The sequence below is a fragment of the Lynx rufus genome, unplaced genomic scaffold (genome assembly GCF_022079265.1).
Source record: "Lynx rufus isolate CCGP_SWC_20201006 ecotype Redwood Valley unplaced genomic scaffold, mLynRuf1.p SCAF_3, whole genome shotgun sequence".
In the NCBI taxonomy this organism is placed as follows: domain Eukaryota; kingdom Metazoa; phylum Chordata; class Mammalia; order Carnivora; family Felidae; genus Lynx; species Lynx rufus.
The window spans coordinates 64,949,594-64,972,100 of NW_025814845.1; the positions used below are offsets into that span (position 1 = coordinate 64,949,594).

General features: G+C 37.4%; 1 protein-coding gene across 8 annotated transcripts in view; it reads right to left on the reverse strand.

The window, feature by feature from the left end:
* LIN54 (lin-54 DREAM MuvB core complex component) overlaps nt 1-22,507 on the reverse strand; it is an 82,136-nt gene that overhangs the window by 43,741 nt on the left and 15,888 nt on the right. For 6 of the 8 annotated variants that reach the window (XM_047091732.1, XM_047091731.1, XM_047091736.1 and 3 more), the window contains exons 3-4: nt 19,257-19,380; nt 12,190-12,332 (exon numbers count right to left, since the gene is read on the reverse strand). The exons of 1 other annotated variant lie outside the window; for it this stretch is intronic. In XM_047091732.1, coding sequence (XP_046947688.1) covers nt 12,190-12,332; nt 19,257-19,380 — 267 coding nt within the window. The remainder of the gene's footprint in view (nt 1-12,189; nt 12,333-19,256; nt 19,381-22,507) is intronic. One more of the 8 variants, XM_047091733.1, reaches the window with a different exon arrangement.

The window sequence follows — 22,507 nt, forward strand, 5'->3', positions numbered from 1 at the left end:
TCAATGGGGTGACATTTTTAAAGCACTGAGGGAAAACTGCCAACCTAGAATTTTTTACCCAATGAAAATATCTTTCTAACAAGTAACAGCAAAATAAGACTTTTTCAGGCAAACAAAAGCTGAGAAATCTCTCGTCAGCAGAATTTTCCTTAAAATTTTTTTTAACTTTCCTAAAAATATTAAATTTTCCTAAAGAAAGTTCTTTAGGGAGGAATTTTATACCAAACTAAGATTGGGGCCTACAGAAAGAAAGGAACTGTGTAAGATACAGTTAAAATGAAAATAAGTAAGACTTGCTTATTTTTAATTGTATTAAAAGGTAATTTTGTGTAAAGCAAAAACAAAAAATGTATTATGGAGTTCATAACCTGTAAAAGTAAAATGTTTAACAATGACAGCTTACAAAGGATAGGAAAAAAGAACTGGAAGTACTCTATTGTAAGGTTCTTATCCTACATGAAGTGACATAAATATAAAAGTAGACTGTTATTAAGTCAAAAATGTAGTATTTGTCACTAGAGCAACCAATAAGTTTTTAAAAGTTTAAACTATAATAAGCCAATAGTGGAGATAATGCAAAAAAAAAAAAAAAAAGAGTTAAAAAACAAAAGGAACAAATGAGACAAAAAGAAAATAACTAGTAAAAATCCAACCATATCAACAATTATATTAAATATAAATGGTCCCAGGGCACCTGTGTGGCTCATTCGGTTGAGTGTCCGAATTTTGATTTCGACTCATGATCTCTCTGTTCATGGGTTCAAGCCCTGCATCGGGCTCTGTGCTTTTAGCTTTGGATCTTCTGTCTCCCTCTCTCTCTGCCCCTCCCCCACTTGCTAGTGCTTATTTTCTCTCTCTCAAAAAATAAACATTAAAAAGAATTTAATATAAATGGTCTATAAATACTGATTTTTTAAAAAAAAAATTTTTTTTTTCAACGTTTATTTATTTTTGGGACAGAGAGAGACAGAGCATGAACGGGGGAGGGGCAGAGAGAGAGGGAGACACAGAATCGGAAACAGGCTCCAGGCTCTGAGCCATCAGCCCAGAGCCTGACGTGGGGCTCGAACTCACGGACCGCGAGATCGTGACCTGGCTGAAGTCGGACGCTTAACCGACTGCGCCACCCAGGCGCCCCTATAAATACTGATTTTTAAATATTGACTGTGTATCTAATCACCTTGCTAAATTTATACATTAGTTCTAACAGTTCATAGCAGATTCTTAAATTTTACATGCATATAATGGTATGTAATTTGTAACAATTTTTTACTTTCTTTTGAAACCCTATGTCATTTATTTCTTTTTCTTGCAATACTGCATTAACTCAGACCTGCAGTAGAATTGAACACGTGTTGCCCTACTAACGAATGAGGGGTCAACCAGGCAATTAGAGAAGAAATTAAAAAATATATGGAAACAAACGAAAATGAAAATACAACAATCCAAACGCTTTGGGACGCAGCGAAGGCAGTCCTGAGAGGAAAATACATTGCAATCCAGGCCTATCTCAAGAAACAAGAAAAATCCCAAATACAAAATCTAACAGCACACCTAAAGGAAATAGAAGCAGAACAGCAAAGGCAGCCTAAACCCAGCAGAAGAAGAGAAATAATAAAGATCAGAGCAGAAATGAACAATATAGAATCTAAAAAAACTGTAGAGCAGATCAACGAAACCAAGAGTTGGTTTTCCGAAAAAATAAACAAAAATGACAAACCTCTAGCCAGGCTTCTCAAAAAGAAAAGGGAGATTACCCAAACAGATAAAATCATGAATGAAAATGGAATTATTACAACCAATCCCTCAGAGATACAAACAATTATCAGGGAATACTATGAAAAATTATATGCCAACAAATTGGACAACCTGGAAGAAATGGACAAATTCCTGAACACCCACACTCTTCCAAAACTCAATCAGGAGGAAATAGAAAGCTTGAACAGATCCATAACCAGCGAAGAAATTGAATCGGTTATCAAAAATCTCCCAACAAATAAGAGTCCTGGACCAGATGGCTTCCCAGGGGAGTTCTACCAGACGTTTAAAGCAGAGATAATACCTATCCTTCTCAAGCTATTCCAAGAAATAGAAAGGGAAGGAAAACTTCCAGACTCATTCTATGAAGCCAGTATTACTTTGATTCCTAAACCAGACAGAGACCCAGTAAAAAAAGAGAACTACAGGCCAATATCCCTGATGAATATGGATGCAAAAATTCTCAATAAGATACTAGCAAATCGAATTCAACAGCATATAAAAAGAATTATTCACCATGATCAAGTGGGATTCATTCCTGGGATGCAGGGCTGGTTCAACATTCGCAAATCAATCAGCGTGATACATCACATTAACAAAAAAAAAGAGAAGAACCATATGATCCTGTCAATCGATGCAGAAAAGGCCTTTGACAAAATCCAGCACCCTTTCTTAATAAAAACCCTGGAGAAAGTCGGGATAGAAGGAACATACTTAAAGATCATAAAAGCCATTTATGAAAAGCCCACAGCTAACATCATCCTCAACGGGGAAAAACTGAGAGCTTTTTCCCTGAGATCAGGAACACGACAGGGATGCCCACTCTCACCGTTGTTGTTTAACATAGTGCTGGAAGTTCTAGCATCAGCAATCAGACAACAAAAGGAAATCAAAGGCATCAAAATTGGCAAAGATGAAGTCAAGCTTTCGCTTTTTGCAGATGACATGATACTACACATGGAAAATCCGACAGACTCCACCAAAAGTCTGCTAGAACTGATACATGAATTCAGCAAAGTTGCAGGATACAAAATCAATGTACAGAAATCAGTTGCATTCTTATACACTAACAATGAAGCAACAGAAAGACAAATAAAGAAACTGATCCCATTCACAATTGCACCAAGAAGCATAAAATACCTAGGAATAAATCTAACCAAAGATGTAAAAGATCTGTATGCTGAAAACTATAGAAAGCTTATGAAGGTAATTGAAGAAGATATAAAGAAATGGAAAGACATTCCCTGCTCATGGATTGGAAGAATATTGTCAAAATGTCAATACTACCCAAAGCTATCTACACATTCAATGCAATCCCAATCAAAATTGCACCAGCATTCTTCTCGAAACTAGAACAAGCAATCCTAAAATTCATATGGAACCACAAAAGGCCCTGAATAGCCAAAGTAATTTTGAAGAAGACCAAAGCAGGAGGCATCACAATCCCAGACTTTAGCCTCTACTACAAAGCTGTCATCATCAAGACAGCATGGTATTGGCACAAAAACAGACACATAGACCAATGGAATAGAATAGAAACCCCAGAACTAGACCCACAAACGTATGGCCAACTCATCTTTGACAAAGCAGGAAAGAACATCCAATGGAAAAAAGACAGTCTCTTTAACAAATGGTGCTGGGAGAACTGGACAGCAACATGCAGAAGGTTGAAACTAGACCACTTTCTCACACCATTTACAAAAATAAACTCAAAATGGATAAAGGACCTAAATGTGAGACAGGAAACCATCAGAACCTTAGAGGAGAAAGCAGGAAAAGACCTCTCTGACCTCAGCCATAGCAATCTCTTACTCGACACATCCCCAAAGGCAAGGGAATTAAAAGCAAAAGTGAATTACTGGGAACTTATGAAGACAAAAAGCTTCTGCACAGCAAAGGAAACAACCAACAAAACTAAAAGGCAACCAACGGAATGGGAAAAGATATTTGCAAATGACATATCGGACAAAGGGCTAGTATCCAAAATCTATAAAGAGCTCACCAAACTCCACACCCGAAAAACAAATAACCCAGTAAAGAAATGGGCAGAAAACATGAAAAGACACTTCTCTAAAGAAGACATCCGGATGGCCAACAGGCACATGAAAAGATGTTCAACGTCGCTCCTTATCAGGGAAATACAAATCAAAACCACACTCAGGTATCACCTCACGCCAGTCAGAGTGGCCAAAATGAACAAATCAGGAGACTATAGATGCTGGAGAGGATGTGGAGAAGTGGGAACCCTCTTGCACTGTTGGTGGGAATGCAAATTGGTGCAGCTGCTCTGGAAAGCAGTGTGGAGGTTCCTCAGAAAATTAAAAATAGACCTACCCTATGACCCAGCGATAGCACTGCTAGGAATTTATCCAAGGGATACAGGAGTACTGATGCATAGGGGCACTTGTACCCCAATGTTTATAGCAGCACTCTCAACAATAGCCAAATTATGGAAAGAGCCTAAATGTCTATCAACTGATGAATGGATAAAGAAATTGTGGTTTATATACACAATGGAGTACTACGTGGCAATGAGAAAAAATGAAATATGGCCTTTTGTAGCAACGTGGATGGAACTGGAGAGTGTGATGCTAAGTGAAATAAGCCATACAGAGAAAGACAGATACCAGATGGTTTCACTCTTATGTGGATCCTGAGAAACTTAACAGAAACCCATGGGGGAGGGGGAAGGAAAAAAAAAAAAAAAAGAGGTTAGAGTGGGAGAGAGCCAAAGCATAAGAGACTGTTAAAAACTGAGAACAAACTGAGGGTTGATGGGGGGTGGGAGGGAGGGGAGGGTGGGTGATGGGTATTGAGGAGGGCACCTTTTGGGATGAGCACTGGGTGTTGTATGGAAACCAATTTGACAATAAATTTCATATATTAAATAAAAAAAAAAAGAACACGTGTTGGAAGTGGATATCCTTGTTCAACACTGCACCATAACATGAAGTCTGATGTATTTCCCCCTTTTCAAATTATGAAAGTATCCTTCTATTTTTATTGTTTCAAGTATTTTTAACCAAAATGGAGGCTGGCTACCATCAGCATTTTTCCACATGTATTGAGATGTATTGTATATATTCATAAAATTATTCTTTTTTCTTATTAATTGTTGTGAATTCAATGGATAGATTTTTGAATGTTAAACCACACTGCATTTTTATTATTTTTTTTTAATTTTTTTTTTCAACGTTTATTTATTTTTAGGACAGAGAGAGACAGAGCATGAACGGGGGAGGGGCAGAGAGAGAGGGAGACACAGAATCGGAAACAGGCTCCAGGCTCTGAGCCATCAGCCCAGAGCCCGACGCGGGGCTCGAACTCCCGGACCGCGAGATCGTGACCTGGTTGAAGTCGGACGCTTAACCGACTGCGCCACCCAGGCGCCCCCACACTGCATTTTTAAAAATGTTTTTACTTCTTTTTGAGGGAGAGAGAGCACACATGCATGCTAGCAGGGGACGGGGGCAGGAGAGGGAGAGGCAAAGGGAGAGAGGGAAAGAGAGAGAGAAGGAGAGGGAGAGGGAGAGGGAGAGAGAGGGAGAGAGAGGGAGAGAGAGAGAGAGAATATCCTAAGCAGGCTCCATACTGTCAGTGCAAAGCCTGATGTGGGGCTCAAACTCACAAACCACAAGATCATAACCTGAGCCGAAATCAAGAGACGGACACTCAACTGACTCAGCCACCTAGGCGCCCCATAAATCATACTGCATTTCTAAAATAAATCCAAATATTCCATGAAAAAAAATATTACTTAAGGTAAGAATAAGATTACAGGACAAAACACACATTAAATGTCAGAAAGTAGAGAACAGCTTTGCTAAAATCTAAAGCAAGAAGAAAGTAAACCATGCAGAATCACATTTGCATTGGTATAGTGGTTATTTACATGTCTAATAAATACTTTGTAGAGAACTGAGGATTACTTTACAAAATAAATATAATGGAAGAAATACGTCCTATAATAATAGACAACTATAGTATCAAGTAAATTGAGAAAATATTAAGACTTGCCTGACTTCCCATAACAAACCTGGTTACATTAGTGTCAAAGATGGAGAAGAAAGTGAGAACAGTTTTCAGATAGTAATGAGAGGAAGGAAGAAAACATGTAGTCCGACCCCTCCACTGCAGGATCAGTGGCCTAATGGCTGAAGGAGGAAAAAATGGCCATCATTTAAGAGATCTGCTGGGGAAGCAGTCTTGTAGGGGAGAGCTGGGTATCTGTTAGAACAAGATAAAAAGAACATTCAGCGAAGAGATTGAAGATTTAGGGGATTATTTTGATACGAACTCCAGAGAGGGCACAATGGAAGTAGTTCAAGAGTTGGGGATAAGTGAGAACAAGGACAGAAGATACTGACAACCTTAAGGAGATTAGATGTGGGAGATAAAAGGTGATGTAGGAGTCTGGGCCTTTGGATGGTACCCAATGTAAATCGGGATAAATAATGAGAGAAGTCCTGGCTATTCAAGGCAGATGGTGGTAAGATTGTTGAGTGTTGGCAGGTAGGGAAAGGTGGATACTTGGGAGTTTCCTTTTGACCACTTTTGACCAATGGGGGCAAAGCTTTACTTTTCAGTCTTTTTCTTAATTGACTTTCTTGGTATTTAAAATTATAGCCCAAGAGCATTCTTGAAGTCATCTCTCTTTCCAGTATTTTTATTTTTGGTTTTTGTTTTTGTTTTGTTTTTTTTTTTTTGGTTTCTCCTACTACCTCTTATCATTCCTTCTCTTTCATTGACTCCTTTTCTTTTAATAACTCTTAATATTTCTGTGGTTCAGTCCTGCTTTCTTCTATCTGTACACACAACCTCATGCTCCCTGGTTGATTTCATCTATATGCATAGTTTTAGTCACTGCCTATATTCAGCTTCCTAAAGGACATTTTACTTTAGCTATCAATGAGTACTTCAATGACAAACACCTGCAAGAACTAAACAACATCTCTTTGACCAAACCAATTATTCTCTCTATATTTCCTTTCTAGTTTAAGAGGATAATGGAATTTTTTCTATTATCTCAAAATTTGGGTGAAGTGAGGTCAAGGCTAAGAACTACAAATGATAAATCCTCACACTCTAAAAAGGAAGACAAAGGCATCCATGGCAGACTTACTGAGAGACAGCATCACTATCATCCATCTCCTGCCTGTTGAAAATGAAACCAAACAGACTTCAAGCTGTATTATAAAGCTGTAATCAAGACAGTATGGTACCAGCACAAGAAGAGACACTCAGATCAATGGAACAGAACAGAGAACCCAGAAATGGACCCACAAACGTATGGCCAACTAATCCTTGACAGAGCAGGAAAGAATATCCAATGGAATAAAGACTCTCTTCAAATGGTGCTGGGAAAGCTGGACCTTTCAGCTGGACTAGCTATGGGAAAGCTGCATAGCGACATGCAGAAAAATGAACCTGGACCTCTTTCTTACACCGTACACAAAAATAAACTCAAAATGGATGAAAGACCTAAATGTAAGGCAGGAAGCCATCAAAATCCTCTAGGAGAAAGCAAGCAAATACCTCTTTGACCTTGGCCTCAGCTACTTCTTACTCAACACATCTCCAGAGGCAAGGGAAACAAAAGCAAAAATGAACCACTGGGACCTCATCAAAACAAAAAGCTTCTGCACAGTGAAGGAAATAATCAGCAAAACTAAAAGGCAACCGACAGAATGGGAGAAGGTATTTGCAAATGACATATCAGATAAAGGGTTAGTATCCAAAATCTACAAAGAACTTACCACACTCAACACCCAAAAAACAATCCAGTGAAGAAACGGGCCAAAGACATGAACAGACACTTCTCCAAAGCAGATATCCAGATGGCCAACCGACACATGAAAAAATGCTCAACATTACTCATCATCAGAGAAATACAAATCAGGGGCGCCTGGGTGGTTCAGTCGGTTAAGCGTCCGACTTCGGCTTAGGTCATGATCTCAGGGTCTGTGAGTTCGAGCCCCGCGTCAGGCTCTGTGCTGACAGCTCGAAGCCTGAAGCCTGTTTCAGATTCTGTGTCTCCCTCTCTCTCTCTGACCCTTCCCCATTCATGATCTGTCTCTCTCTGTCTCAAAAATAAATAAACGTTAAAAAAAAAAAAGAAATACAAATCAAAACCACAATGAGATACCACTTTACACCTGTCAGAATGGCTAACATGAACAACTCAGGCAACAACAGATGTTGGCGAGGATGCAGAGAAAGAGGACCTCTTTTGCACTGCTGGTGGGAATGCAAACTGGTGCAACCACTCTGGAAAACAGTATGGAGGTTCCTCACAAAACTAAAAAATAGAACTACCCTACAAGCTAGCAACTGCACTAGTAGGTATCCAAGGGATACAGGTATGCTGTTTCGAAGGGGCACATGCACCCCAATGTTTATAGCAGCACTATCAACAATAGCTGAAATATGGAAAGAACCCAAATGTCCCATCGATGGATGAATGGATAAAAAAGATGCGGTATATATATATACAATGGAGTACTACTCGGCAATCAAAAAGAATAAAATTTTGCCGTTTGCAACTACATGGATGGAACTGGAGGGTATTATGCTAAGTGAAATTAGTCAGCGAAAGACAAATATCATATGACTTCGCTTATATCAGAACTTTAAGATACAAAACAGATGAACAGAAGGGAAGGGAAGCAAAAATAATATAAAAACAGGGAGGGAGACAAAACAGAAGAGACTCTTAAATATGGAGAACAAAGAGAGGGTTACTGTGGGGGGCGGTGGGCTAAATGGGTAAGGGGCATTAAGGAATCTACTATTGAAATCATTGTTGCACCTATACGCTAACTAACTTGGATGTAAATTTAAAAACAAATAAATAAATGAAATTGAAAAAACAAAAAGAAAAGAAGAGGAAATGAAACCAAACAGATTAGAAATAGAAGTAGGGGCACCTGGGTGGCTCAGATGGTTAAGCATCCGACTTCAACTCAGGTCATTATCTCACAGTTCATGAGTTCAAGCCCTGTGTCAAGCTCTGTGCTGACACTTGGAGCCTAGAGCCTGCTTCAAATTCTGTGTCTCCCTCTCTCTCTCTGCCCCTCAACCGTCTGCACTCACTCTCTCTCTCTCTCTCTCAAAAATTAAAAAAAAAAAAAAGAAGTGAATTTATAAATGTAGAGAAGACTATACCTCCATAAGAACAAAGGCAGGGGTTCTCCAAGAAAACCTCTGGGATGGACTAAGTAATAACTAGAAGAAGGAAAAACCTGACATCTCAATTTTGGCTAGCAACACACTATAATAAACTTTTTGGTAGTGATAAGAATGCTTATCTTGGTCTAGCCACCAGAAATGGATGCAGGAAGAGATTTCTTGGGAGAACCTGACACATACCTGCAGGAGTTTAGGACATATGTGAACACAGAAACTGGTCCCAGCCTAGAGAATTCTGAATGCAAGAGGCTAGATGGAACCGTCAAAATTGTAGAGCAAGGAAAAGGAGGACAGTAGTTAGTCAAGCTGTACTTCTACCAGTGGGTTCTTCAATAGGTTTCCCATTAGGCAAACAGATGCTGCAGAAGGGCTAAAGCGTCTTAATGGGCCAAAGACACGTGCCTCTGCTACACTGTGCTGCACGTGCCTGGTACACTGCAGTACCAGGTCGTAGGGCAGACTACAGGAGGTAAGAGACAGCCAGGAGAAACTGCCAAAGATAGCCTGAGTGTGTACCACACTCTCAACAAAGAAGTGGGCAATGGGGACATATCCATGGGGATCTTCAAAAACTTTCCTAAATGCACAACTGTAAATGTCCACACTTGGACACCTGCTACACTGGCAGCTACATTACAACAGTCCTGGTCACAGAAGTCTTTGTCATTTCTCTTCTAATCTTCCTTCCAATCAGAAGCCAAAAGCAAAAACGGGGAGGAGGTAGAAAAGTGAAGGAAACAGAGCACACTCCCCTTCTTGACTATATGGTCCCTGAGTCATGATTGGGTCTGAATTCAGGGGAGAAGCTTTCAAACTAGATTTAAGTCTTTGACTAGACTTTTCATACTTGTGAATTTAATCACCAAAATAAGGCTTGTTCTTATAGTTAAAAATAATCTCTTGTCAAGATGTAGGGAAGGAAGATCCAAGATGGCATAGCTTAAGTCAAGGATGAGAGAAAAATAAAGCTAGTTCCTATCTGTATGCAAATCAGATATAGCCCATATACCAGACTTACCAGTCCACAGTGCCACCATCTACTCTGTTAATCAAGTCAGGAACCTAGGAGTCATCCTAGATTCTCCCCCTCCCTAAGACCCTGACATCCAATATTATGTCTTAAACCTCTTTTAACACATCTCTTCTTCCCAAGCCCCTTAGCTGCTAGTCTAGCTCAAACCTAAAGTACTGGAATAATCTAACTTAGTGATTTTCTACCCTGGCCCATACTTATGAATCTTAAAATATTAAAACTAAATTCAAACTAATACCTCGGCTCCATTTATGGGGATCCTCATTTATGGAGTCAGGTAGGACCCAGCCATAAGTTTTTTCAAGGGGTCTCCAGGGTGTTTCAAAAGTTCATACATGGTTGAGAATCACTAACCTAACTGGTCTCTCTTCCAGACTGTCTTTCATAATGCCACAAGAATCATCTTTTTAAAAATGCAAATCTTAGAGCATCTGGCTGGTTCAGTTGGTTCAGTGTCTGACTCTTGATCATCTCAATCACAGGATTGAGCCCTGAGTCAGGCTCTGTGCTAAGCATGGAGCCTGCTTGAGATTCTTTCTCTTTCTCTCCCTCTGCCCCTCTCCCTCACTTGTGTGCTGCTCTCTCTCTCCCTCTCTAAAAAAAATTAAAAAGAAAAAACATGCAAATCTCATATTAACCTTAAGTAGTCGTTTTCAATCTAGGGTACCCATTAGAATCACTTAGAGAGCTTTTAAAAATCCTGATACCAGGCCAAACTCTAGACCAATTAAAACAGTCTCTAGGAATACAAACCAGGTATTCCCAGGTGATCCCAATATACAGACAAGGAAACCACTGCTCTAGAAGCAATGGGAAGCCACAGAAAGTCTTTTAGAACAATAAAATGCAAACTCCCCTGCAGATAATAAAACCTTCTCTCTAACCTTCGTACCCTCACCACTCACACTACCAGAGCAATATAGTTCCCTCAAAGGGCCACACTTTTCCCCTTTTGTGTAAAGTATTACCTCAATCGAGAAATTACCTCAAAGCAAGTATTACCTCCACTGCTCACCCACAGCTAAGACCCAAACCACCTTTAAGGTTAAGATCTTTCAAGAACAGCCTTTGTATACAGTGTCCCCAACACACAGCTGAGCTCATCAACCCACCTGTAACTGTCTTGATTCTGTAGGGCAATTCTTAATGTTTACATCTAACTTCCCTGTTGAACTGCTTGAAGTGAAAAACGTGTCTTATTCATGCTTTTATCCCCAGTGCCTATCACTAGGCATAGCACATAGTAAGCACTCAAATATCTACTGCATTCATTCCATTTAAGTAAATAATTATTTTCTATTATCATGCAGGTAGAATCCCATTATTAATAAAGTGAAAGAGACATCATATTTATATATTATATTCAAGTCTCATTATAACAGAAACCAACAGCTATACTTCTAAAAAATGTGAAACAAATATTTAATGTTTGTTCTATTTATGAATAGTAGTAAATAATGAAAAAGGCCATAAAAAGGGCAGTAAGTTTCCAGAATCACAAAGGTGACATCTCACAGAATAATGATGGTTAGCTTTACACCTGAAATGTCCTTAAAATATACCTTTTCAAAATGTTATGCTGGTATAATGACATCTGCGTGTTTTAGGAAGTGAACTAAGAGTAAAATGACAAGTACTTAGCTACCTTAAAATAAAAACAGATCATGAAAAGCTTTCAAATGCTTTGAATGAACTATACTTAAATCTAAAAACTCTGAGAATCTGGTGACCAGCATTTGATGGCAATTTCTAGTACTCTGGGTAATCTGTTACCCAGCAAAAACTCAGGTCTCCACAAAACCCAGGACAGTTTAAGCAGAAAACAGAGTATTTTATCAAAATAACAATAAAGTTACATTCAACATTTTATATTCATATAGTCACTACATATGTGACTTCCCAAAGATAATAATTTTGCACAAATATTAACTTGAGAACTATACACATTATGTACCTCATTCAAAAGATTTTTGTTGTACCCGCATTGATATGGGCCATGGAAATTATCTTAGCATGCAAAAAGATTACTAAGTTACTATGTGTTTAGAATAAGTTCTTTTTTCTTGATTACTAAATTAATCTAGTATTCGATGAAAGCCTATTACTTGTTTGGGAATATGTTAAAATTGAAGTATCTAAAGTGACTAGTAAGAACATAAAGGCATTAACCACAACACTTGAGCATTTGTGGCTAATTTTTTTTTTTTTACCTTATTTGGCGATTTCAAAGGTGAGATGGCTATTTTATTTGGTGTCTGTGTTGTAGAATTTAAAGTTGATCCAATAACACCACTTTCAGATATTGTTATGGTCTTTGATGGAGTCCCGGGAGTAGACTGTGAAAGAACCCTACCTGCAAATGAGAGGCAGCACATCAGTTTGACTTTTTTCAATAATGATATAAAATGTATGTGATGATGATCTACACCCACAAAGACTGTAGTCTGTATGTTCACTATTTCATATGTATCCAGGTAGGAACTTAAACACTCAAGTGAGGCCCTAATGAACTAAGGTGAAACTAGTCAGAAGGAAACAAAACAATGCTTCTTAGTAACACTTAGTATCTTAATACCACTTTATGTAAAGTCCATGAAAACACTTCTCACTGTTCTCATCAATCCTGTTAAGTTATATTTATCAGAAAATAGGCTCAGGACAACTGTGCAACATTCCCTGTGTAACACAGTTCCTGAAAGTCAGGCCTTGAATCCAAGTCTCAAAACTTAATCTCTGTACTATACTACAGCTGTTTTACTCTGAACTTAAATCATTCAGGATACAATTTCAACCCACATCTATAAAACAGACATTGGACTAACCTGAAGACTATCTGATTTAATACTATCTGATTTTAGACTGCCAAAAGGAAAACAAAAAGTTCTTCTCGGACAGATTCCAACAGGAGTACAGGAATACTGTGAACCCTTCTGGACACTACCCTTCAGGAAAAACACAGAAAACTGTAGGGTGTCTGGATGGGTTAGGAAATTGGGAATCATCTCACCATGAACTGAAATACTAGGAATTTTTATCCTAGTCAAGAAAGGAATACAAAGACATGACACATCTCCAAATTCTTGAAAGACTGTGTGACAGTCATTAGTGCTAGTCACCAAGTATTCTGGTTCTCTCTCATTCTGGGCACATGGTAGAACTGTGTACTCCCTGCACCCCCCGCCCCCACCCCATTCCTGGTGATTAGGTTAGGGTCACATGACAAGTTCTAACCGATGAACTATGAGTAGAGGTATTGCATTTCTGGGCCAGAACATTTCTGCCAAGGCAAGACCTTCCAAAGCTCTACTTTTCCTCTGCCACATCTGAGATGTCGGTTCCTCTGTCAGCTTGAGTCCTTGTGAGACTGTAAGAAGAGCCCCCTTTCTAATCCACAATGGATATGTGATCTTATCAAGTATGAATAAAAAGTGAAAAAAATTTTTTAAACTTCTGAGATTTAGAGATTTTTATTATGGCAGGAAAGCCAAGATTATCCCGACTCATCTCTAGGCTGTCAAGTTGAAGGATTAGAGCCACTCTCTATCACATCAGATGCATAGCACAAATGCACAGAAACAGAAGTTTCAGTTCAGCACTAGGAAAGAACTTCTAACAAAAATTTCCACTTGAAAAGACTGTTTCACCACAAGTGAGTTTTTAGTCACTGAAGGTATTCCAAGCAGACGCTGTATAATCAAATTCACTGGCTGAAAAGGGAATTCAAGCACCCAAAGAAGAGAAAAGGTAGATAACTACATTATCTCTAAAATTCCTTCTTAGATGCTATGATTTAACTTATAAATATATCTGGAGATGAAAGAGAGAGGGAGAGAGGGGAGAGAAAGAGAAAAAAGAAAGGACTTTCTCTTTAGACAAAAATAAAAAACTAGCACTTAAGAGCTTCCGGATTATTTTTTTCTGACACAGTATACAGTTTCTTTTTTAAAATCAAGTTGATCTGACATTTATGAATGTTTAAAATATTTTCAATTTAGGGGCGCCTGGGTGGCGCAGTCGGTTAAGCGTCCGACTTCAGCCAGGTCACGATCTCGCGGTCCGGGAGTTCGAGCCCCGCGTCGGGCTCTGGGCTGATGGCTCAGAGCCTGGAGCCTGTTTCCAATTCTGTGTCTCCCTCTCTCTCTGCCCCTCCCCCGTTCATGCTCTGTCTCTCTCTGTCCCAAAAATAAATAAACGTTGAAAAAAAAAAATTTAGAAAAAAATATTTTCAATTTATTTGTAGTACACACTTACATTTAATTTCATTGAAATAGTCATTAACAAATTTCAGTTGAGAGTTGATTTTTTTTAACCTGAATAACATAACTAAGTAAGTCAATTCTATATAAACTAAATGAATCTGCATCAAATATTTTTAGACCACCCTAAAGTGCTAAACCTGCCTGAAGTAAAATGATTGCCTGTTCTAGTTTCTAAAACTAGTTATCTGTGGGATAAACCTGAAGCCCAAAAAATGATTATATTAAGAAAATAAATTATCGGAGCACCTGGGTGGCTCAGTCGGTCAAGCATCTGACTCGGTTTCGGCTCAGGTCATGATCTCGTGGTTCATGGGATGAATCCCCACATTCGGCTCTGCACTAACAGTGAAGAGCCTGCTTGAGATTCTCTATCTCTGCTCTTCCCCCAACCCCCCTCAAAATAAACAAACATTAAAAAAAAAAGAAAAGAAATGACCAATAAAGACACAGTTTTATAAAATGCTCATCACTTATGGTTATTACTATAACTTCTTATTTGTTTGGCATTACATAAATTCAGAAAAAAGTGTCAGAAAAAGTTAATGCAGAAAATCCTCAATTCCTGAAAATAGCTGATCCAGAAAAGGCCACTTAAAGTGAATTCATTTAAGACAGGGACAAAAATTTCACTACAAATAAGAAAACTAAGAGTAAATCTTTCAGTTTTCTTTTCCTTTTCCTTTTTTTTTTTTTTTTTGCTTATATTTAACAAAACTCGAGTTTATAATTAAAACTACAGTAACTCTTAGGATGAACTGTTAAGTCTAGGGGAAAGAGGATTCTTCTGAAAATTAGTGTGACAGCACAATGACAGATGCAGTTTGAATGGGCACAACTTGATCATACTGAAGGTCATCTCTGCCAGGCCAAAATATTTCAGGATTTCATCAATTTTCCCAAGAACCCTCTATACTGTTAAAATTCAAGTTACTCTTAAAAAAATTTTTTTTTGAGAGAGAGCATGAGTGAGTGAGGGCAGACTGAGAGGGAGAGAGAGAATCCCACGAGGTGCAGACAGAGAGAGAGGGAGGGAGACACAGTGTGGAGCCTGAGGGGGGGGGGTGTTGAGCTCACGAACCATGAGATCATGACCTGAGCCAAAGTCGGATGCTTAACTGACTGAGCCACCCAGGCGCCCCTCAAGTTATTCTTTTTGAGGGGCTTGCTTGTTTTTCATCCAGATAGCATCCCTCCTGATTATCTAATCTCCAAATCCCTATTTATCCTTAGCTCCACAGACAGATTCAACAAGTATGCAAATTCTACAACCTCCCCTTGAAATCAATTTGCAAGGTATTTACACTCCACTGTCAGGTGTTCTCCAAGAATCAAGAAACATACTCCAAAAGATAGGGGATGGGGGACAGGCAGGGAGCTGGCTTATCTAAGCAAGGACTAATTCTTAAGAGATTAATTTATTAGTGAATATTTTCACATTGATAAAGCTTGCTCCACTGTAGAAACCTTGTACCTCGGGAGCTCTGATAACAAGGACCTCTGTATCTCATTAAACTGTCTCCAAAGCCTTCTGAAGTGTGTGGAATCAACATTTTATAGAAGAGGAATCGATAATTATTTACCCAAGATCACAGACAAAATCTATACAAGAGCTATGACTAAAACCCAAGTTTCCCAATAGCTCCTTCCACACCACCACATTGCTTCCATGATATACATATTCATTCAAAATACATATTCACTGAACCACATCTATGTGCCAGAAACTGTGCCAAGTCTGGAAAGAGAGATAAACAAGGTAAAAGAACTATCGTTAATGTGGCACATACACACAATGGAATATTATTCAGCCTAAAAAAAAATTCTTACATGCTACGACACAGATGAACTAGGAGGACATTGTGCTGAGTGCAATAAGCCAATTATGAAAGGACACATACTGTGTGATTCCACTTATATGAGATATGTAGAGTAGTCAAATTGATAAGAGACAAAAAGTTTCTGTTAGGAGTTGGGAGGGAGGGAAGAATGGGGAGTTATTGTTTAATAATGATTCTGTTTTGCAAAATGAAAGAAGTTCTGAAGATGGATGGTGGTGACGGTGGTACAGCAGTGTAAATATACTTAATGCCACTGAATAGTCCACTTAAAAATGATTAAAATGTTATGTATGTTATGCCACAATTTATGTATGTATTTTTATCAAAAATTTTTAAATATAAATTAATTTTTAAGAGAGTTTTGTTTTGTTGAGAGAGAAAGAGACAGAGAGAGGCTCAACCAACTGAGCCTCCCCAGTGCCCCAATATAAATTAATTTTTAAAAATTACATGACAAACAAAACAAAGCCAAAAAATTACCACTAAGAAAAATTATAAATGTAGTAGGGGAAACAGACAAGAAACCCAAGTATTATAACACAGTGTGACTAATGGAAATATTAAAAACCAGTATGAAATGTAATAGAAGTCTAATTAAAGTTAAGAATTTGGTAGGTATAATTAAGTTCTAAGGGAATACATAGGAGATGATCAGGGGAAGAGTATGGCAAACAAAGGCATCGTAAGTAAAAAGGAATGCCAAGATCCTAAATCCCGAGAGAACATGGTCTATTTGGTAATTTCTTAAAATAAGTTAAATTAGGTGAAAATGAAAAAGGTATGTATTCGATCATAAATGCCTTTAATGTTAAAAAAGCACTGGCATCTAAATTCAAATCTGACAGACTGAAGCCAAGAAACTGATAAGAAATGAATATGGCCAAGAAAATCTGAAGCAAGGGTGTGACAAGATCAGATCTGCATTTTTAAAAAAATCACTTACACACAAACTTAAGTTTATCTTGACTGTAAGACAGAAAAAGATTTCCATCTTCAATGAGAAGCCCAAAAGTCGTTAAAAAACAATCTAAATGTACTTTGAAAAGTCAATAGCTACAATATAAAGATTACAGAACCTCCTTGTGATAAGAGAATTCAACAGGAGAGGTACTTCAGTGTTTTAAAATTTAGTTCCTAAGAATTTAAAAGGCTATATAATGGAACTAGTTGACAGTGGAAATTCTCTCTCCAAACTGAACTTAATGCCGATGATTCTAATGAAATTCAATAGAAGTCTATCTATGCCTTTTGCTAGGGCCAAGAAGTCTGCCCGTAATTAAAAGGTGAAACTATGATTAATGTGCAAACACATTATATAAATGACCCAAAGACCCAGCAATGATATCATTATAGTCAAACGTCAAAGGTGAAATCTTGGCATTGACCAAATGTTCACTCAGGCACATGTACAAACACCACAATTGTTTAGCGTATAATTTTCCCACACAATTAAAAAATGTAAGGGACTCTCTCAAGCTCAGAAATAGTAAAAAACACTGCACTGAGAAATTCCTCTTGGTTAACCCCCTCCACCAAAAACTCCCAAAAACTTCCCAGGGGAATGTTGGGGTCCCTTTTTCATTGATACATCCAAAGCCTTCCTTACTTTCAGCCAACTGAAGCCCACTTCTGGAACCAGATCCAAATCCAAACGCTTTCCAATCTTCCCTCTGGGGCCATACTTGTCCCCATGACAGCCCTCAAGACAGCAGCCTCCTATAACATCACAAATCTCTGCTGAGGGCCAAAAGAGAAAAATACATTCACCCAACAATACTGCCCTCAAACTACAATCTTTCCATGCCTCCTCTCACTTGCTAAAACGAGAAGCCTCCCTAAACACAATGCAAAGCTTCAGGAAAATGACAGATCACTGCCACTGACTCCAGAGTTGCCTGTTGTTACACTGTCTATAAATTTATCAAAAATGGTGGACAGTGGTTTTCATATATATCCTCTCCCACCTACCCCTCACGGTTAGTTAACATTTAAAGTACCTTCCTCAAGAATACACATTCTAGGAATGTAGGTAATTAGCATTTGAAAGTATCTAGTCAAAGTTTACCATCCTGAGGTGCTTCCATAAGCCCTTAAAACACAATGGAAATTAGAAATGAGCTCCTAAGTGGTGAAAACGTTCATGTTAGTACAGCTCTGAATTAAAGACCAGTCACCATGGCTGTATGTTTCTAGAAAGATCACACTGCTTGCCAGGCAGAGTAAGAAGAGTGCTGGACTTAAGCCATTATAGAAGGAGAAAGGGAAAGGAATATCAATGGTGTTGCAACGAAGTGATAATTATGGGTCTTGGACTCCATATTGACTGAGGAAGAATCTGAGGACAGGAAGTGAGTGATTCTTGAGAATGATTAACAGATCAGAGATCTCAAAGTCAAAGAACTGCCAGAATGGGAATACAATGGCAGATAAACTAATAAAGAAAATGAAATACTCAAAGTCAAGATTTGAGGTGTTACAGTAATTGGTGATGACAAATTATTAAAGTATATAATAAAGAGCATTCGGCCACACTGAAGAATTTGCTGGTAAATATAGCTACAATTTTGTTATCACATAAGTAATTACTATCATTGTGACCATTTTCTGTTCATAGAAAACTGCATATAAAGCATTTTGAAACCAAAAACAAACAGAAACCATGAAATAGTATACTCTCACGTGTATTAATTTAAATCTATTAAACTTAGCTACGTGTGCTCTAGAGACAAACTGCCTGGGTTCAAATCCCAGTTCGGCCATTTACTGGCTGAGTGCCTCCATTTCTACACTGGTAAAATGGGGCTGTTATTAGTACCTACCTTCCAGGATTGCCCAAGGGCTATATAAGTGACTACATGTAAAGGGCTAAGAATAGTGCGAGACCTGTGGTAAACACTAGATGAATGTTAGCTAGTATTACTGAAGGTTAAGACTTTGCTACTTTCATGGTAAAATTCTACCAAAAACTAAGGAGACTAAAGTAATGGACTGATTTTGAGATAAGGCATTTGCTCAGAGCACACATTTAAATAAGTGTAAGAAATAACATTTCTTATTAACTAGTTTGGTTTATAATAACTCTACTTGTTGCACTAAAACATTTCAAGATGGCAGAACAGCCTTTCTTAAACCTAAAAGGAAGGTAAATATATAGCTTAATAAACTATAAAGAAATATAACCTGCAATGACTGGTGGTGATACTTGAGTTGTCTGTCCTGTAACTGCTTTACTATTAATTGGTTTTGCAAAGATCAGCTTCGTGATTACTGGACCAGAGGTTGGTGTTCGAGGCTTCTTAGCAATCTGAAATATATAAATAACTATGAAGGCCATTTGTTTCTGTAAAACACCTATTCAGTCAAAATTAAACAGAAGATTGATATACAGAAGTACATATGAAACCAGCTCATTTAACAGAATATATCTAAATATTAATGTTAAAAACATCTAAAATGCAGCCATTCATCAAAATACTAATATGATCCCATCCTTAAGCCAATATATAGCAATACCTTTACATTTTATTGTAAATCCTTACTTTAGTCTGTAGGATAATATGCATATGATGAAAACGAAAAGAGTATTTAAAAATAATTTTAATGCTTAATAATGCTTACTTAATAATAAACAATAATAAAACATGACAGCAATATTCTTTCTCAAAGTAACAAATTATTCAGTAATAAAAAGATAGAGTCAGTTAAGAAAGCATAGTGCAAATGATGAAGCCACCTGTAAATGCAATTACATTGGCCCCTGGAAGCAAAATATGAATACACATTAAAGACAGGTTATGATTAGATCCTCAGCTTTAGATCTATATATTAGAGCAGATAAACAAACAACTGAGTAAGTTAATATCCTAGGATACAAAGAGACAAGTTTGGCAAAACAGACTATTCTGAAGACAAACCCTCTAGAAATACCATTTGCTAAAATACTGTTTATTAGACTATCAATTCTTTGAAGGTAGGGTCTATATTTATTCATTCCTGATCTTAAATTATATTGGCATCCTGTTCACCTGAACTAAAATTCTCCACAAGTCAAAGAGGGTAGAGTTATCAATGTTTTAATATTGAAATTATCAATGTATGCAAAGATATAGCTTCTTCTAAAAGTTAAAAGCAGAAATTTAGTTGTGATAGGGGAGACATTAAATATTTTGTCAGATATGAAAACTAAGGCCCTGAAATTGCTATTATTGGAAATAAAGACTTAAAATGAATAAACACGAGGGGCACCTGGGTGGCTCAGTCGGTTAAGCATCCGACTTCGGCTCAGGGCATGATCTCACGGTCCGTGAGTTCGAGCCCCGCGTCAGGCTCTGTGCTGACAGCTCAGAGCCTGGAGCCTGTTTTGGATTCTGTGTCTCCCTCTCTCTCTGACCCTCCCCCGTTCATGCTCTGTCTCTCTCTGTCTCAAAAATAAATAAAAACATTACAAAAAAATTTTAAATGAATAAACACGACCAATTTGAATAACATAAGCATACCAGAAGCTGCAATGGATCACAGACCTAGAAAAATATCAGCGTTGTGCTCAATTATAAACTAAATAATACATTACCTTATACTTAGAATATATTACTTTCTTACACTCAGAACATGTTACTGACAAAAAAATATATAAATGAAATACAAATCATTTTTTAAAAAAACAAAACAAGGAGATCCATTACTGTATAAAAAAATACCCGGCTTGGGGGCGCCTGGTGGCTCAATTGGTTAAGCATCTGACTTCAGCTCAGGTCATGATCTCACAGTTCATGAGTTCAAGCCCTGCATCGGGCTCTGTGCTGACAGCTCAGCTAGGAGCATGGAGCCTGCTTCGGATTGTGTGTGTGTCTCCCTCTGCCCCTTCCCTGCTCACGTTCTGTCTCTCTCTCTCTCAAAAATAAATAAACATTAAAAATTAAAAAAAAAAAATACCCAGCTTGCAAAACTGATATATCCAAATAAATGTATAACCATTGATGCAATTTGGGAGACATAAAGGGGATATATTTCCCAAATGTATTTACAGGCCTAAATTCTAAAATAAGTCAGAATATGTCATCTATTGACTTATTAATAATCTCTAAAGATAAAAGTATTGATGTTCTTAGAAACCCATGTCTTATAATAAACATTCTTTTAGGAGCTTAGAGTATTTCTCCATTTTTAACTGATTTTCACAATCATATGACTATATGAATACTTACCAATCAGGAAAAAATGTAAACAATACAACCAAAGGCACATTAATTATTCAAATGAATAATTCCAATTTGCCCCTGTGGCTACATTTCTTTAGTGGCTCATTGTTGAAAATAACAGTTTATAGTTCCTTCAAGGAACTATAATAATTTGTATTATAAATTCTAAACTACTCTAGAACAAAATTATTAAGTAAAACAAAACATAAAGTATCACTTTTAATAAATTTATCTAATCAACAAAGACAAAAATGAATCAAAAAAGGAAATTTACAAATATAGCCCAATATATAATCAAATAACACATGCAGGTAATAATTGGCATTGTATTATATAGACTCAGCAACTAATAAGGAGCTATACTGTTCCAAACTCTTAGTTATTAATTACTCTTACACACTACACACAAGAAACATGGGAAAGTGTTTATATATCTGTAATTAAGTGTAACTATACCTCTTTGTTACTGCCTCTGGCCTCAACTGTCACCTCTTTCCTTCATTTTTCAAGATGGGTCTCCTTCTTCCACCCTTACCTGCTGTCCATACCCTAACAGTTTCAATACTCTGATTAAACTTAAGACAACGCTGAGGATTGTCTAGGAAAAAAACCAGAGAATCATATACACCGTGTAATACTAAACCACATATTCTGGTGCCTAAAGAGGAAACATAGATGTGTAGCTTCTTATTTGTGTTTTTTTTTTTCTAGGCTTTAGAGCTTTGTAGCTTTTTACTTTTGAATTGGAAAGATCTGATTTGCCTAAAAATAACTGGACAAGTGGAACAATATTCTAATTGGGGTTTCTTCTGTTTTTGTTATTTTTTTAAAATAGAAGTTCTTTTTTTAATAAACAGAATCAGGTTTTATAAAATTAACAATAAATGCTTTCACTGTAAGTACTTAGGGGACTGTAGTAGAAACCTTGTAGATACAAGTAAACTGGTCATGAAACAGCATGCATACATTGCTCTAATAAATGAAAAAAAAAATGACATTCTGATTTTCATTATCAGTTTATTGTGAATGTGGTTATGATCCACATCTCCAAAGCCAGATAAACTCTGGTAAACTAATAAAAACAAGTTTCAAAACTGATTTTAAAAAGACAAGATACTTGACAACAAGATGCTTGATGGTATTAGTATATCTCATTCAAGAGATTCTCATCAAAAGAAGTAAAAGGAAGTCAGAGATAAGTGACAGATGATAATGAACAAGAAAGAAAAGGGC